At 34.5% G+C, this 17,921-nt stretch overlaps 1 protein-coding gene across 1 annotated transcript in view; it reads left to right on the top strand.

The window, feature by feature from the left end:
* The first annotated feature begins 4,080 nt into the window (after positions 1-4,080).
* LOC112684638 (nuclear receptor subfamily 2 group F member 1-A) overlaps positions 4,081-17,921 on the top strand; it is a 45,175-nt gene continuing 31,334 nt past the window's right edge. The window contains exons 1-2 of the mRNA XM_025556254.1: positions 4,081-5,016; positions 16,777-16,926. Coding sequence (XP_025412039.1) covers positions 4,659-5,016; positions 16,777-16,926 — 508 coding nt within the window. The 5' untranslated portion in view covers positions 4,081-4,658. The remainder of the gene's footprint in view (positions 5,017-16,776; positions 16,927-17,921) is intronic.

The following is a 17,921-nucleotide window of genomic DNA, read 5'->3' as shown; positions in this document are numbered from 1 at the left end:
TAATATTATTATTATTTTAAAAATTAGCACCTAAAATATGCTTAAAATACGCTCGGTAATGCGAAACCCAATTTTTGAAACGTATTGTAGTGTGATGCATGTACGTAATTGTATAACCAATGTCACTGTATCAATTTAATTTTATTTTTTCAATGTGAGTCATTATTTAATTATAGACAATTTAACTTAGACTGTAGGTATTTGAGAATAGTTTCTAATTGCAGTTGATCTTTATAAAACACTATACTCCTATATTTATACGTACATTTTTTTCATTACAGTTGTACATCTTCTGTTATTTTATTTTTATTCTTTTCGACAATTTAACTTAAAAATAACTATATTTTGTACATAATTTAACACTACTCAAATATTCTAAAATCTGTAAGACAAAATATAACATTATGCATAATTTCAAAATAATATTTTGGCAACGTTAAAAAAATGCATGTAAAAGTAATAAAATATGACTCTGAAAATTTAAAAAATACTTCAGTGTAATAATTTTTAATATAATTTATATTAATACTTATTTTACAAATAGATAAAATGTACTGAAATTATGAAAAACTTTCCGATATTAAAATTGATTATCTACTTACAATATACAAGCTATTCTATGTGGATTTTCTAATATTGTGTTATAAATTAAGATAATCAGCTTAAATTGTTTATTTAATAAATAATACTTCATAAATGGCTTGATTGAATTCTTTTGATTTACAGAAAAATATTGTTATGTAATTATGTTTTATTAGCGGACAAGTGCTTATCCATAAAATCTTACCAGATACAAATATTTTCTATTGGTTTATAAAGAGCATAAATAAAATTAAAAATAAACTCAATATTTTCAGAAGTATATATAAGCCTTATGAAAAAACTTATTTTAAAATTTAACAAAATTAATAGAATAAAAAATAACTTTTAACCGATACAAAAATTTTAATATATATATTATTAAAAATAGCTTATATTGTTTCGGATATAGAGATTTATTTAAATATAAAAACAATATTTGATAATCTTTATTAACATAGGAAATATCACTGTGAATTAATACTTATAGAGCACTATTTATATCCTACGGTACTTTTTACCGTTCAGTGTATAATATTGTATAGAGTTTAGCTTAAATAAATAATAAACGTTATAATAATGTTATAATAATTGTTGAGCCAACAAACGTTATAATAATCTAGATCGAATTTTTGTAAATGGAATAATTATTAATATATAATCGACTCTTTTGTAATTTGCATAAGACCTTAATAACTTTATACATATACATACACATCTATGTATATGTATAAAAAGGTGGTATGTTATTCGACGAGTCGTCCAATATTTATCGACGTTAAATTTTAGTATATTTTTTTATATTAACTACCCATTGTCTTACGGATAATCGATTGCTATGATTATTCGCATATTCAATCACGGAAACCGAATAATTAGGTCATATATAGAAGGTATATGTGCTTATACGATTGTTATTGAGTCATCGCGTGTCACGAAGTTCTTACAATTGTAACTTGCTTTATATTCTATATAGGAGGTACCTATGAACAAATATGACATTGCGCATTTACTCTATACTTAAGAACATGATATATATATATACTTTTATTATTTCCATTAAGAATTATTATAATCGAATATCTAACATTTGTGTAGAAAAAAAATAACAATATACCTACATAAATCAATAATAAACATACAAAGAATATCTGCAGAATAATATACATTATACCTATAACAGTAACGACGCCACAAATTTAATATAACAATACACTGTAATTTGACGTGAATCAAATACCTAACATCCATTCGTTAACCACCACGAAGTAGTTTGATGTTTTTAACTTTATGTGATAGGTAAAACTCGGAACAGTTACAACAATAATGTCGAATACGTACCTATATATTATATGATATTCATATAATTGGACACATCGAAGAAAACCGTGAAATTGGTAATAATTTTTCTTCTCAAAGTACAATTGTATTATAATGTTTATATAGTTATTACTTATAGATATGTATATAAAACACTATACACATACATAACATATTGGTCGTGTGTATAATATTGTCCATAATTGGATTTTGTTACTTTAAAAAAAAAAGCGTCTCTCTGAAGATTTATAAAATAGCGATAAAGGTTCATTATAACGAGCTATATAGTTTTGATAACAAAAAAAAAAAAAATTCGTGACGTACGTACAAATTACAATTTGCAATATCTATATACGGAGTGGGGACTGTAATATATTTTTCTAACTAAACATATACATGTATACAAGAAAATAACATGGCTTCATATGGTTTATGGTATATGTATATGGTCCATACGTTTGAGCTTCTATAGTCCACTAATATCATATGGAGAAATTGGGGGGAGGGGACTTAAGAGGACTAAGCCCCCCAGAAATGTAAAGAACAGGTCTTAGCTCCCATAGCCCTAAAAGTTGTTAAGTGACTAAAAATACAATAATTATTATAATTGTAAAATGCATTTTTAATAACTGAATTAAAAAAAAAAATTTCTGTGATAAAAATTAAATCAAATTCGTAAGATTTTACAAACTTATTATCATAACTTGGAACGATCGTAATTAATGTAATATTAATAATATGTAATAATGCCTGCATTGGTTGTTTAATTTAATTAATTAATAATTTCTGTTTAGAATACCTACTCCAAAAAATGTTTAAGATAAGGCACCTAATTGTTTTTTTTTGGTTAAACTGTTAAGTATGTCAAATCGTCAAACTTTGTAAATTGCCTGGTTGAAATAAATAATTGCATACAGGGGTACTTACATATAAGTGTAATAAGCAAATAATGCTCAGGCCCCCCCACTAATTTCACCGAATTTCCACTTATGAATAGTATTGAAAAAAATGTACGTACCTATGTACAAAAATTGATATTAATGAGATTATTTATAAATGTACTGCACACAAATCAGAAACCACAACAATAGATACAGTTCAAGACCGAGTGTTTTAAGTAAATATAATTACTTTGTATAAACTATTATACGCACGCAATCATAAGGAACACATGAACACCAATCGTCTGATTAAAGCAACTGCCAAAGGTAGTTTTTAGTACACAGGCAGTAGGTACTGCTGTACAAATATTGTACCGAATAGCAAATGGTGTTCTATGCTTTAATAATTAATATGAAAACCGTAATAAATATGAATCTAACAGTCGTGTCAACAAACATTGATAACAGACTATTTTTTCTTGATTTTCGAAAACGTGCATACTCGATTTATATATAGTTCGGGTTTTTATCATAATAAACGATGTCCGTTTTCGAGTAGAAGCGAAAGCTATTTCGATCAAATCGTGTTCGATGTGGACGACGCAAAAATCGTTTCCAATCGAAATGCGCCGTTGTCGTGCTTGAGTAGTCCGACGGGAACGTGAGACGTACGAGGGCGCGCGGGATAAGTCGACCGTAAGTATCGTTGACCCGTGTCGGTGTCGCGTACGCGTTTATCGCGCGCCGGGGTATACACGGCGAACTTGTTCCGGAGAAGTTTGAAGATTTCGCGTGCACCTGCGCGGCGGAAAATCGATGGTGGGCGGCGGGGAGGAGAGAGCGCTTTGGAGGCGCGCGGCGGCACTTGCACACTTGCGCACCTGTGCTAGCGACCGGCAGCTAGGGAATCGGCACTCGAGATAATTATTGCGGCGGGACGCGCATGCGCGGGGAACGAGAAAAAAAAGGGGTCCGCGAAAAAAGTGGCCGATGTAAGGGAACGGGGGGGACGGTAGATCGGTGGGCGTCTCGGGCGGGGGAGTGAGAAAATAGTCGGGGCACCCGCCGCCGCGGCCAACAGGGTTTTTCGTCCGTCGCACCGCGCGCGCGACGGATCATGTCACCGGAGGCCGCGACCGTGCGTGTGAATTGGTCAGAGGTGGCCGGGTCGGGAGCCAATGGCAGCGCACCGGGCGCCCCGGTCGTCATGGTAACGGCAGTGGCGGGGAGCGGCGGCAGCAGCACCGTCGCCGCGCCGCCGTCGTGCACGCACGCTGCCGCCGCCGCGCACCGGTCCCCGGTCGGGTCTACTAACCTAACCCGGTGGCCCGCGGGTCAGTTCACTCCGATCTGGGATCGCGGCCGCCAGGTCTCCGAAAGGTCAAAAATCCGAAACCGTCGTCGTCTTCGTCTTCGTCGCCGTCGTCTCAATTGTCGTCACATTTCGCGCGTGGGAATTATAATTGTTGTAGTATTCGATTTTATTTGTTTTTTAAGTTTTCCCTTCCGGCAAATAATAATCCGTAGAAAAAAATCACACGGCACCAAGTTCGTCGTTCTCATACGCGAAGTTTTTTTTTTTTTTTTTGTACAGTGCACGCAAACATTTTTATTTTCCTCAGACTTGTGTTTTTTTCGCCGGCGAACCGATAGAAAAAATTCCCGTTGACCCACGGAACGTTGTGCGCCGGTCGATCGTCGGTACGCACGAGCCGGCACGTGCAGCACTGCCGCAAAGTCGGAACCCAGGCCCGACGGTTTCAGCGGAAGCTCAGGTCCACGCCGGCAAGCAACATTATTATTCCGCATAACGGCCTCGCGGTGTGTCGCGCGGCGGTAGGCGGACTATGCACAGTGTCCGGAGGCGGCGGCCCCGGCATGACCGGCCCCGGCGGCCCTATCGGTGGTTCGGCCGCGCCGCCGTCGCTCCAGGGGCCGCCGCACGGCGTGCCACCGGACCCGTTGTCCGGCGGCGGTGGTGGTGGACACCATCATGATCTCGGTGGGTTCACCCGAAGTATGGCGTTGGTGACACCGGTGTGGCGCGACCCACCCGGCGGTGGCCACCACATGGAAGAGCCCCAGCAGAGCACTACACCCGGCACGGCCAGCTCGCAGTCCAGCGGCACATTGGTCACCCTCGGCGGACAGTGCGACAAGAACGGACAGCACGTCGAGTGCGTGGTGTGCGGTGACAAGAGCAGCGGCAAGCACTACGGACAGTTCACCTGCGAAGGTTAGTTTTCGAATTTTTAACGTCACCAAACCCCGGATAGGATAAATCGAACGTCAACGTGATAATAATTTGAGTTAATGGTAAACACGCTACGTCCGAGCTATGATTTGTACACGTTTATCGGAAGAAAATCAATTGATCGTCGCGCAATAATTTGAAACAAACATGCGCTACACTTTTCGCCGCGAATGTTGCGCAGCAAAAAATATATAAAACGAACGGCTCTCGCTGTACACGGTTCCGTCGTGCGCGTTTCGAAATAAAACCCATTCGATTTTTCGCCAACGAGTGCTTGCCCGGTTGACGCTTTTAATGGTAGCGAGAAAAAATTGTTTTCGAAAGACCCGAACACGTATCGAGCAGGCACTGCGGGCGGGACGTTGGCGCGTGACAGTGTGCAGCAGGGGCGACGGGAGCGGATACGCGGGAAAATGTGACCCGGCGGAAAACGCGCGTCATTCACACAACCGTCGACGGTAATAACAGCGCGAGATCACGAGCCGCGGCGGATTCTGACGACGGCGATGACTGTGCCAACGGTCAGAACCGGATTCCTTTGGGTCAACCGGTCGGCGGGTCATAACCTGACGCGCGTCTGCTGTCGATGCCGCCGAACGCGGGTTCCTTTTCTTTATTTTTTGTTTGCCTTCCTATGCTCGTCCGACACCCGATACATATTGTGCACATAATTACGCCCTATACCCGCGTTAACCGTATTACGTCGCGCGTGCAAACATCACGACGCGAGCCGATCCGTCGACGTGTCCGCAGACGCGAAATGTCATAACGTTTATTGTTCGACGGTCAGCTGATTCGGTCGGACGACGATTTGTGTGCCGTGTTTCCAATGATTTCCCGCGTTTTAAAATACAAACAAAAAAAAAAATGAATGTACACGCGTCGCACGCAAACGTTTCGATCCCGTTCGCGATGCAACATCACAAAATAAACGTTGTTACAATGTAATGTTAAACTGCGCTGACGTTCGCCCCATGTCCGTTACCCAGTCGAAAAAAATAACGTAATCGAATGGATCGCGTCGGGAAGGTGCCACGTTGTTCGCACGTGAATATCTATCAAATGAGATGGTTAATTATTAACAATAGTTGGGCAACGCGCGGTTCTGTTTCGCTCCGTTCACGATGGCTAACCGTTAGATTTCCGAACTCGCACGAAATACACACTTGTTAGGTTATAATAACGACGGCATTATCCACTTAAATGAATAACATGACTGATTTGAATAAAAACGTAAATGCATCATCGGTATTGTCTTATCCTGTTTCGTCAGACCTATTGGAATTGCATTTCGAACAATATTTATTGAACATAATTTATAATTGTTTGACCAATTGTAATTTATCTGAACAGTCATTCGTTATTTTGTAAATGTGTATTTAAATCGGAAACCGTTTTTGTATGTGTATAATGATCATGAGGAAAGTGTTGCATATTCGTAGATTATATGTATCCATAAATAAATCACTTTATTGCAAAACAAGTCATGTAGGTACCTAATATGCTATTATTATTTTATTAGCCATAAAATCGATTGAATAGTATTGAATTACGCACTTCTACGATCGGTAAAACATTTATTTACCGATTTTCCTCACTTTAAACGGACGGTATATCGTTATATCTATAATTCTGTTTTCTACGCTAAATGGTAGAACATAATATCACATTCATTTTTCCAACGTTTTAAAATAGAACCATTATTTTTATCTTTCGATTTATAGTTCTCAATTATCAACTCAAAACCAACTTTGGCTGATATAAAAAAATATTTCGTTTAATTATAATTAGGATTAGGATATTTATTGTTTTGTGTGTTTTACTTCAAGTCCTTATTTAGATATAAATTCATTCTTTGAAATCTGCAAAAACAAAATGAAAATTTGAAAAATTATCATTTTTACTTATGTTTCTGATTTTAATGTCTTTTTTTTTTTAGTATAAAATAATTGTATACATTTATAGTTTAATAAATACGTCGATAATTGAATTTGATGGTTAAAAATTTAATAAATCGTTTATACACTTTTTAAATATACAAATAGTGAACTTGAATCATACCATAGTTGTATCTATAATAAGTTGATATTTTTAACGCCATAATATGTGTCTTGCTATTTTTAAGTGGATGCATACTAAGCGATTCGTAGTCTATAAACATTTTGCTCCGATCATAATAGTCACCGCAGTTCGTAAATATTATCCAAATCGCATGATTATCAAAAACGAGTACGGTCCTTGAATCGCGAGTCTAAAATTATACAACGTGAATATATTCTGCGCGCGACAAAGATTTTATTTATTTATATTTCTCGTGCAGATCTTGTTCAATTCATCTTAACCAATACACACATTAGTCCTATGCGCGTGACACTCACTGATAATATGTAATAAATATATGTGTAAAATGTGTATAAGATTTCTATAAATGTCCGTGTCTAACAGCCGCGTGCGTTTCGTATTTTCGTTTTCATGCCAACAATCGTGTTAATATTTACTATACACTGTAAAATGCTGGTGAAACAATTAAAAAGTACGCCTCCACGCGTGCGCGATCAACCGGTCGTCTAGTAGCTGCGAACAACGTATCCGACAGATATTATATGCGCAATAAACATGTGCTGCAGCAGTGTTCGATCGTCTCCGACCGATAAGTCATTCGTAGCGCCAGCACTAAATAAAAATATGAACGCTATCGTTTTGACTTTTATCGTGTGCATACGAGTCGAGCATTTATTGTACACCAATATATGTAGTACAATTTATACGCATAACACGGGAAAATATCGGAAACGATTTTCGGGTTTTATTTTTTTTTCAACATTTATAATATATTATGCATAATACTACACCCTGCTGCTGACGCTCCTGTGGGGAGGCTGATGTATATTATATATATACCTGTTGCTGCGTTATATTTACTGCGAACAGCTTTATAACCCCTCGGCGACGATGATTTGTCGGTTTCCGATGGAAATGTTAATTTTCGCGTTAACCTTTGTATATTTAACGCAGCAACAAGTGTACGTTATATTATAATATGCACTGTCGCCGCGCTCGAGAGCTAAAAAACCAACCATCGTATTGAATAAGAGCAAACGTCTAACAAATTAACGTTATTTTCGTTTACATTCACCCCCAAAACGAGTACAACATAACCTAGTGAAATTCTAAGTTTTTTCCAAAACATTTTTTTGACATGAATTATTATTATTATTATTATTATATTCGTAACAAGTGGAATATTGAAATATTGCATTCTTAACGGTGTTACGCGTACACTCAGCACACGAGAAGTATTAAAATAATAATATTTTTTTGTAAAATATCCACCTTGACCTAGTGCATTTTTATATAATAAAAAAGTCTTCCAGCACGATATAAATAGCTCATGTTACGGGTAAATAATACCAGTAAATCCGCTAACGTAGATATTGGTCAGGAGTATTATACACTCTCTACGAGATCCGAACGCGATGAAAGTAAACGATTGTAAATTGAATATACGTTTGAGGTGTTCGGAAACAGTATTTTTAAAACGTATAAACATGATCATTATGTTTCCGTTTACGTGTTGATTATGCTTGGGTATACATGTATATCTATAACACTAAACTTTCAATATATTTTGAGTATAGCTTATATGTATCGAATGGTACTCCCGCGTAGCGATTTTCTGAAATAAAATAAATACACCATTATCCGTTGCACTATATTGTACAATTAGCGTAATAATGTTATAATAGTGAGCGGTTCTCACCTTGTTTATTCAATAACACTCCTCCGAAGATTGTGAAGTAGATGAGAAAAAATAATAAGAAACGTAAAAAAAAACCTTTTCACCCCCTAAAAGATCACTTACCATAAGGTTTTACACGCGCCTATTATATATTGTTTGCAGTGCTTGCTACGTTTAGTTTAGTTTTTCTTCTTATTTTAATGACTGCGCCGAAGACACAATGGTAATGACGATAATAAACTGCATTTTAGAAGTCCGGAAGATCCGCGGGGTAACGAATCTCGCACGACGCCTGGGTACAGGACGGTGGGCGGGGCGTGGTGTGTAGGTACCCTTCATTATCACAGAACAGCAGTTCATTTCTCTTTCCCTCTGTAGTCTCTTTTTTTTTCTTTTTTTTTTCGTTTTAATATAATTTATTTTTATTTTTTGTTAACGTGATCTTTTTTTTTTTTACGTTTTTCCCCCTTTCTCACTTGGCACCGTAGACACCCAGGCACGAGTCTGGTGCTCGCGTATTGCGCTGCAGAGAGGTAGCTACCGCTCGTTTTGTTTGTATACATCGCGCGTTTTAATTGTGCTACATTCTGTTTTGTTCGGCGGCGGTGTCTCTTAATTAGCCAGTGCGAATCGTGTAATATTAAACGCCGGGGGAATAATAAGCTGGGATGCGGTGTGGGGAGAGATCTGAAAGACAGAAACCTGACCGTGATAAAAAAATAAAAAAATTAAAAATAAAAATACACGGTATAGGGTCACAACTACAAAAGGAAAAAAGTGCGTGTATGTATCACACGTGTACGTATATACTGTGTAGACGAAGATGATCGTGCTCGCGGGGATTTGTATAATATAAACGCGTGTATAAAAACGGGCGTATAACTGATTAAAAGAGTTATTTACACGTAATCAAACAGCTTGGCGCGTGGTGGGGTTGTAATAACGTTACGCTGCAAAGTGTATACCTGCATTTAATCTGGCATGTGCAGACTGCGCTAACAATAATAATAATAATAATAATATGCTTATTGTGCAGTACGCATGAGATGGTAAAACGCAATGACATTACGTATGCGATATTTATGTATTAATGTAATAATTTACAAAACGATATATTTTGAAAAAACGGGGAGAAAAAAATTGGCAAAGACATTTTTTGGGTCAAATTTATCGTAAACAGTATACACATGACTGGTATGCTATGCGAGATTTTATACCTATGCGTGCATACGTTTCATCTTCGTATATTTGTGTACAATATGAGGTGCACCGTTGACTGAAACGTATATGACTTTCGGTAGCTCGAGCACATTAATCAAAATTTATCATAGAACCGTAAACGCGTGTAACCGGTACGTCGGTAGTACCGGTCAGATAAACATTCAACGGGTATACAAGTACATTTGTAGGTGATATTGACTGGATATGGTCGTATACACACTAGCAATGTACGAGACGGTAAGCGCGTGAATCATCTCGGACTCTACGAATATTTTAATAGTTCGTTTTCCTTATCTTTTTACTTGCGTCATTAATTATTTTATTTATTTTAACACCGCGTTATTTTAATTATCAATATAACTATTATTATAAGTTATATAATATATAATCCATACGATTTAGACGTTGAACAAATTTCGACTATCCAGCTGCGAGAAACGCCTCACGCCCCGATTTATTCGAGTTCAGATTTAACTAAAGATATCCTAATCATATTATTATTACACGCATTAAATGTAAAATATTCTGTCATTATAATTCGATCCATTAAGACGTATGTTTAATTAGTACAATCATTTTCTTTATTACTACATTAACCGAAAACGCATAATAAAAACTCGAATTTTATTAAATAGATAATATTGTGTTTCCCCTCTATACTTCAAAGTTCATAATGTTAAAATAATCGACGATATAATTATATTATGTATTACGATTAAACGTAAAATACAAAAATAAAAAAAAATCGAACACACTATAAAAAAATTTTAATTTTCAACTAATCTACAAAAATACAAATGTTTTTTGGATAACTGTATTTGAATTAATTAAAAATTTAAATATGTTGTGTACAAAATTAACTTTTTCATCGCCGTTCACATCATATTCTATGATAATTTTACAGGTTTTTACCTACATATTAGTTGAATATAATATTCGTGATTATTTTTTATTTTAGTAATATTTATTATTCTCATACTAGATTTTTGTGGGTCCAAACGCCTTTCTAAGTATATACGTACTTAAAACCAGTAAATCGTGAACACTTAATAAGTTCGTCGAATTCACAAATCAGATCTATCACCTTCATTTAATGATGACAATATAAGTAATTATACCTAGCGAATCGATGGAATTGTTAAAGTCATGCGTATTATATAAGTGTATTGCAAACAAGTATGATTTGAATATATTCTCTGCAAAATGACTACAATATTACAACGTTTGAACGCATATTATATAAATGTGAGTGTACGTATATTTGGTATTTATTGTAATTGATAAGCATTATTTAAACGTTTATAGTAAATATGCGATTATAGGCGTTGAATAACATGTAGCGGTCATCCATTCGAATCGAATATTATTACGCCGGATGCGTGTATACACGTTAATCAACAGCTACCTACTGCGTCTGTATTCCGTATCGACTAGGTGTTTTGCAGAATAGTCAATATTTCAACAAAGACTAAAAATGAAATAGTTCCTCATACGCGCTATGTTTGTTTACACCGAACACGCCTATCCGTATATCAGACCGTTCGTAGGTCAGTAGCAGTGCAAGTACGGTAAGACGCGCGTAAAACGCGTTTAAACGCGACTTAGGACTGCATTGCATACACATGTATATGTATTGGTCCTAGATCTTGCGACGTCCTTAAGCATTTTAAAAACCCGTGTAATTTATTCGTTTTTATTTTTTCCGTCGACACGCGTAGCGTAGCGTATTTGTACATTGTACTCGATATTATAGTATCGTTGTGCGCGCGGCCCAAGTCGAGAGAGGAATGATAAATATAAAGTACACAGGCGCACACACTATCGAGGAATGCGACGAGGAACGTATACGCGTAGGAAAAAAAATAATAATAATAAAATCCAGAGAGGCTTATTGTTGTCGGCGGCGGCGGCAACGACTCCGACGATGGAACGAGACACGAGGGCGGTCGCGGAACGTTTGTGAGCAGCTCCTCGCGTGGCCTTTCTCCGTTACTACACAGCCGTACGGCACCTTATAGCCGTCCGCCGTCTTCCTAACGTACTGCAACTATTATCATTATCGTTATTATCATTGCTGTTGTTGTTGTTACACACGGTTTACCACCGAAACGCACACGGACGCGCGCGTGCACGTATATTGTACGCTGACGCACACGTAAGTTTGCGTAAACCGAAGTGATCCGGTGCGCGTGTGCGTGTGTTTGCGCGCGCGCGTGTGTGTGTGGCGCGAGCCCCCAAACCTGTTGAGGAGGACGAGAAGAGACTAGACGACGGCGATGATGCCGTGGGAACCGGTCTCGGCTCAGATCCCCATTGTGTGCATCTTATTCATGTACAGGGTGATCGGAATGTACACGCGTAATGTTATTATTATTATTATTATTATTATATACACCGTGCCCGTTTTTTATACCTATACTTATATAGGTGTACATACGCAGTACATTATAATATACCGTCTATTATGACATTATGCACGCGCACGCACGAAATAGCGTGTGTGTGTGTGTGGATATACAGAGAAATCTAATGATGAGCTTGGAACTATTCCGGTTTTTATATTTATAAAATATAAATACGCTTGTGTATGCCGATATAAATATAGCATAATATATTTCCTAGATAACATGTGGCGCAAAGGTATATTCGTAGGTACGCACAACACGCAAGATTCGTTTTTTTCTTCTCAGCGAAACAGAAAATAATATTATAATATTACACGCGACGGGTGTGCACAGATTTGTTGTCGACGGTTTGATGTTGTCTATTTCGTACTTGTTTACTCAATATCAGACTCTGTTTTACCAACTGCGTGCACTCAGAAAAATGAACAATGTTAGATTAAAAATACAAACAGTTTAGAAAAAAAAAAAATTTTATTTGAATACTTCATTATAAAATTTAATCAGACGTACAGAAAAATTATCATATGCTCGTGTATTAAATCATTTTGTTTTAACGATAACATTTTAATTATATTAATTTATTTATTTACTCATAACATACATCAATAAAAAATATACCTACATTTTATTTTATTATTGAAGGAAGAAAAGAGGAGATTTGGTACTTAATAATTCTTAAAAAACTTAATGTTTTCAAATCAAATATAAACAAAATTAACAATCATTTCCTTACTTTCTATTCTAAAAACTTGTTAATAATATTATCAAAATTTAGTTGTGTTGTGATATCACTTTTAATTGATAATATTTCTAAAGCGTCTAAATTATTTTAATCTAATGTAGATTGCAATAAATTTTTTATTCTATTCAATTATGGGTATGATCTTTTACCAGAGCAATTTGTAACAGCCATTGTAAAAAAAATTGAAAATAAGCTTCCACATTTTGAAATGCATGGGTTATTTGCATATTTTTAACACATTTTTTTTATATTTGATGAGAAGATATTAATCTATGAAATTAAAACCATTCTTCTATAAAATGATCGGGATCGAAATCTATTAAATTCTCATACATTGATTTAGTTTTAAACTTAATTTACCTATATCTGAATTTTCTTTAAATAGAAATCTAAATTTTTCCTCTGTTTCATTGTTCTAAGGTATAAATCCATCATTAATTACAAAATTAATAGTACTAATAAACTTCACTCTTGGATCTTATTGTCTTTATTTTGAATCAGTATCACATAAATGTCTACTTTTGTACCTTTTTTTTTTTTTAACTTAGACTTCAATATTTTTGTTTAAAAGTTAGGTATATTCGCTTTCATATTCATCAAAATGTTCCCGGACATATTGCACGAAATCTATGAAAGATTTTTTCAAAGGCACTATTGAAAATAAGTGTTCTGTTGAACTTTCACTAGAGGTAATTTTAATAACTATTATTGAATTATTCATTATACCTATTTATATCGTGGCATTGTGAATTATCGAGTACAGATAAGGCTTTAACAGTGTCATATGATTATACATAATAAAAGAAAATATAAATAAGTGTATATTATAACGTCTTTATTAATCAGCCATAACTTTATTTTTCCTAAATTTAAATTTAAAGGTATAAAACTAATTGTATTTGTTTTTTGTCGGTAGGCCCAATGCAAATGTCATATTTGCCCTTGCATAAATATAGTTCTGCTTGAACATATATTCTTGTCCATTATTTTTATTATTTTGTGTATACATTTGTAATTTATTGATGGGGAAACGGGTAACTCTAAAAGTATAGATGATTTTTGGCCTATGTCCGTCAGACTACTTTAGATACTTTAGATTCTGGCTTCGTTCTAGAATATTAAAATTGCTAACAGTAAATACAACTAACAATTAATTGTCAACAAAACAATATATTTTACGTAAATGTTTACACCGAGCGAACTCAACATAATACGTAAACCATACATTATAATATGTGCATATATATGTAATATATTTTATCATACTGTGTCTAAATAGCAATCATCTCATGTGTGATTCCGCGATGTTTTTGTTTTAAATCATATTTTTCACTGCTATTGCCCATCACCGGAGAATATTAGTTTCCCATATTTCGTTATGATTATATACACGATCAGCCCCACATCACGCGATCACGCCAATCAACCCTACACCGCTCATCAACAACCCACAGAACGACGTATGAAATTGCTCTGCCCGAAGACCGTAATAAATACGAATCTAATTGTACGATTTGTTCGGTTTTGTAATGAAGTCAACACGTGTAAATACCTAATTTTCATAAAATATATAAGAGCGTGCATTATATGTATATTGTATAATAATATGGCATCTTTATGTATTTAATCGTGAAGGCTCGGTTTTTCAAAGTTAAATTTGTATATTGTAACATTAAATTAATAAAAGTGCAAAAGTAAAATTAATCAAACATCAATAATAAAACAATATTAAAATTACAATGTGAAAAATAAATCTATAAAAGTATCATATATGTATGTTAATTTATCAAGAAGTATTTGCTGTAATACATGTTTTTTCATTAAAAAGAAATAATATAGAAATGCATACGTAAATTGTCATAAGTAAGTCTTATTGTCATAGTACTATCTTATTGAAGTCCAATAAATGATGATTCATTTTTAAATTAAAATAACACATTTGAATTTTAAATTCTACATCCTGAAATTAGATTATGTGTATGTATGTAATATGCCTATTGTTTAAAAAATACTATGAACACGAGCTTTAAAGTTATATTAAGTAACTATGCAAAAAAAAAAATGATTAATATTCTCGTTTGTAAATTTGTACTGTAAACATTTTAGTGCATTTATATTGATTTAAAATCAACAGTGGTGTTTAAATTAAATGAAAATATTAAATAAAATTTAAATACAAAGGATAATAGATTACCATATACCTTATTTAAATTAAATTTATTTTGTTTCACGAAGAAGGAAATTAAAACATTTTACATGACATATCATTATTTATTACTTGGTATTTTTTAACAGTAAAATATATCAATACAGTCAACTTTGAATCGAGAATAACTTAATTTGTTACAAGAATAACTACTAAAGTACAATACAAACAATTAAAATCAACTGTATGTGTGCTATAGAAATCATATTTGACTTTTTGTTCGAGGATCTAATTTTGATATTATATAATACCATTATTAAAGTGGATATTGATTTGGATAAAATTTCAAAGACATTACACTCACGCGTATTATATATTATTATACGAGTACATCAATTTTAAACATTAATATAATTATGGATCATTTTCATAACTCGGGTAAATAATATCAATGAAACACGAATGATCTACAGACAAACACTATAGAAACCAGTTCTTATTGTAGATATTAAACACTAAGATACGACACCCTATACATTAATGATTGACGTCCAAAATAATGGTAATTTTAATTTTTTAATCGAGTACAATACGATTACATTATCGAATGAAGAATAATAGCAATTTCATATTTACTCGCATTTTGTAGATCAAAACCCTTTATGCAATTACATTTGGACTTATGCTTATGTATACGTTTTATTAATACTAAATTATATTTTACTTTTAAATAATGTGTATTTAAACGTAGTAATTGAGTAATAATAGACAAATTAGTTGTCCGTTAAATGTCTTAATCACTAGAGTAAATCTACTCAGCAACGGACAGGTTTATAAAACGTAACTTGATATACTTGTCAAACTACATAATAGTATGAACACCATGCACGTGTATGCTATTATAAGATTTGTTAATACAAACGTGTAATAGGAAAGTTTAATTTATAAATGGCACGTAACCGCATTAAAATTTAATTAGATTAAAAATCGTACCTAATCGTTTATTTCATTTATATATTGTAAAATTATTAACATTTTTGAAACATTCAATATAATTTAATATAATGTAATCAAAATACCATTTCATGTTTTAAACAATATAAATATATTTATTGTTTACCAGTGCATAAGAATACTTATTAGATGAAATATATATTTTCATTTGAAATTTTATCAAATGAAACAATAAATAAATACCATAAATGTTTTTATCAACATTCTGGATTGAGAAAGCATTTTTATTTTTTCTGTAAACATATCTCAGATTCCATTTACTAGATAAACTGTTTTTATAATTTTGAATAATAAACCTTTTTATGTCTTATGATATATATATAATTATTACTAAATATATCGATGTCATAACTATTGTTATACTGGCTTGTATTTAATATATTCTATAAGTTTATCATAAAAAGTTTTCTTATATTTTTTTTTTTTCAAAAAACCCGTACATAAGATTTACTTTTTTTGTATTTTGTATTTTTAGGCTGTAAAAGTTTTTTCAAGAGAAGCGTCCGTCGGAATCTCACGTATTCTTGTAGGGGCAGCCGGAACTGTCCTATCGACCAACACCACCGGAACCAATGTCAGTACTGTCGGCTGAAAAAGTGCCTGAAAATGGGCATGCGCAGAGAAGGTAAGAAGAAAAAATAAAATAAAATCATAAATTACCGTCCCACGACGCTGATAATTATTACGTTATAATGTATAATAATAATAATAATAATAATAATAATAATGATGATGATGATGATGAGGAAGAGAGAGAAGGATCGAATGAGATGGACTGAGGCGGGTTGGGAACGAGAGACGCGCGAGTAACGTGAATAGCAATTATAATTGAGATCCGACCGTCGATATAAAGACACCGTGTCAAATCGCCGGTCTATTGGTCGTCCTCGACTTCGCCATCGTCGTCGTCGTCGCCGTCGTTTTTGTCGTGTATGGGTTTCAATCAAATTGTTTCGATGAATAATAATAATAATAATAATAGTAATAACACAACGTGAGAACTAAAAAGTACTATATGTGCGCACGCATAGCGGTGAAATGTGCACATAGTCAGTGGTTTATTGGTAAATATATTTAAGGGTATACGCATTGAAAAAATATAGATATTAACATTGAAAAAATTTTCTCACTACGTTCGAATAAATTAAATTAATCCCTAATGCGTTAATAACTTCTAATAAGGAAAAAAAATAAAACACCACAAACCCCGGGGCCCGTACGTCCGAGAGGACCCATCATTTCGGCCTTGTATACAATGTTTTTACTGTACCAAAGCATGTACAAGTGGTTTTGGTACGTCTTGGTCAAACAATTGCAAAGGGAAGGGGTGCCGGAACCCCCGCAGCCCGGGGGCCCTTGGAAGTTCTCGCCGGCACTGCCCTTGCACATAGTGTACCTGAAAGATATACGCGCACACACGCATAAGTATCTTCCGTGTGTGTAGAGTTTATTACATGGTGCACAGGCAATGCAAGAAATTTTAGAAATATCGAAATTTTCAAGGTCGAGGATGTCATAGTCGCCCGGTGCACATCGGGTCAACGCTTCGAATGACCGTGTATACGTACGCGTTACATTATACTATCGTTTACCCCTTGCAGTACGTATATGTATACACGT

Source organism: Sipha flava, unplaced genomic scaffold, assembly GCF_003268045.1.
Source record: "Sipha flava isolate LNK unplaced genomic scaffold, YSA_version1 253_pilon_pilon, whole genome shotgun sequence".
Classification (NCBI taxonomy): domain Eukaryota; kingdom Metazoa; phylum Arthropoda; class Insecta; order Hemiptera; family Aphididae; genus Sipha; species Sipha flava.
Note: the sequence above shows the minus strand (reverse complement) of the source record. Positions and strands in the feature narration are given on the sequence as shown.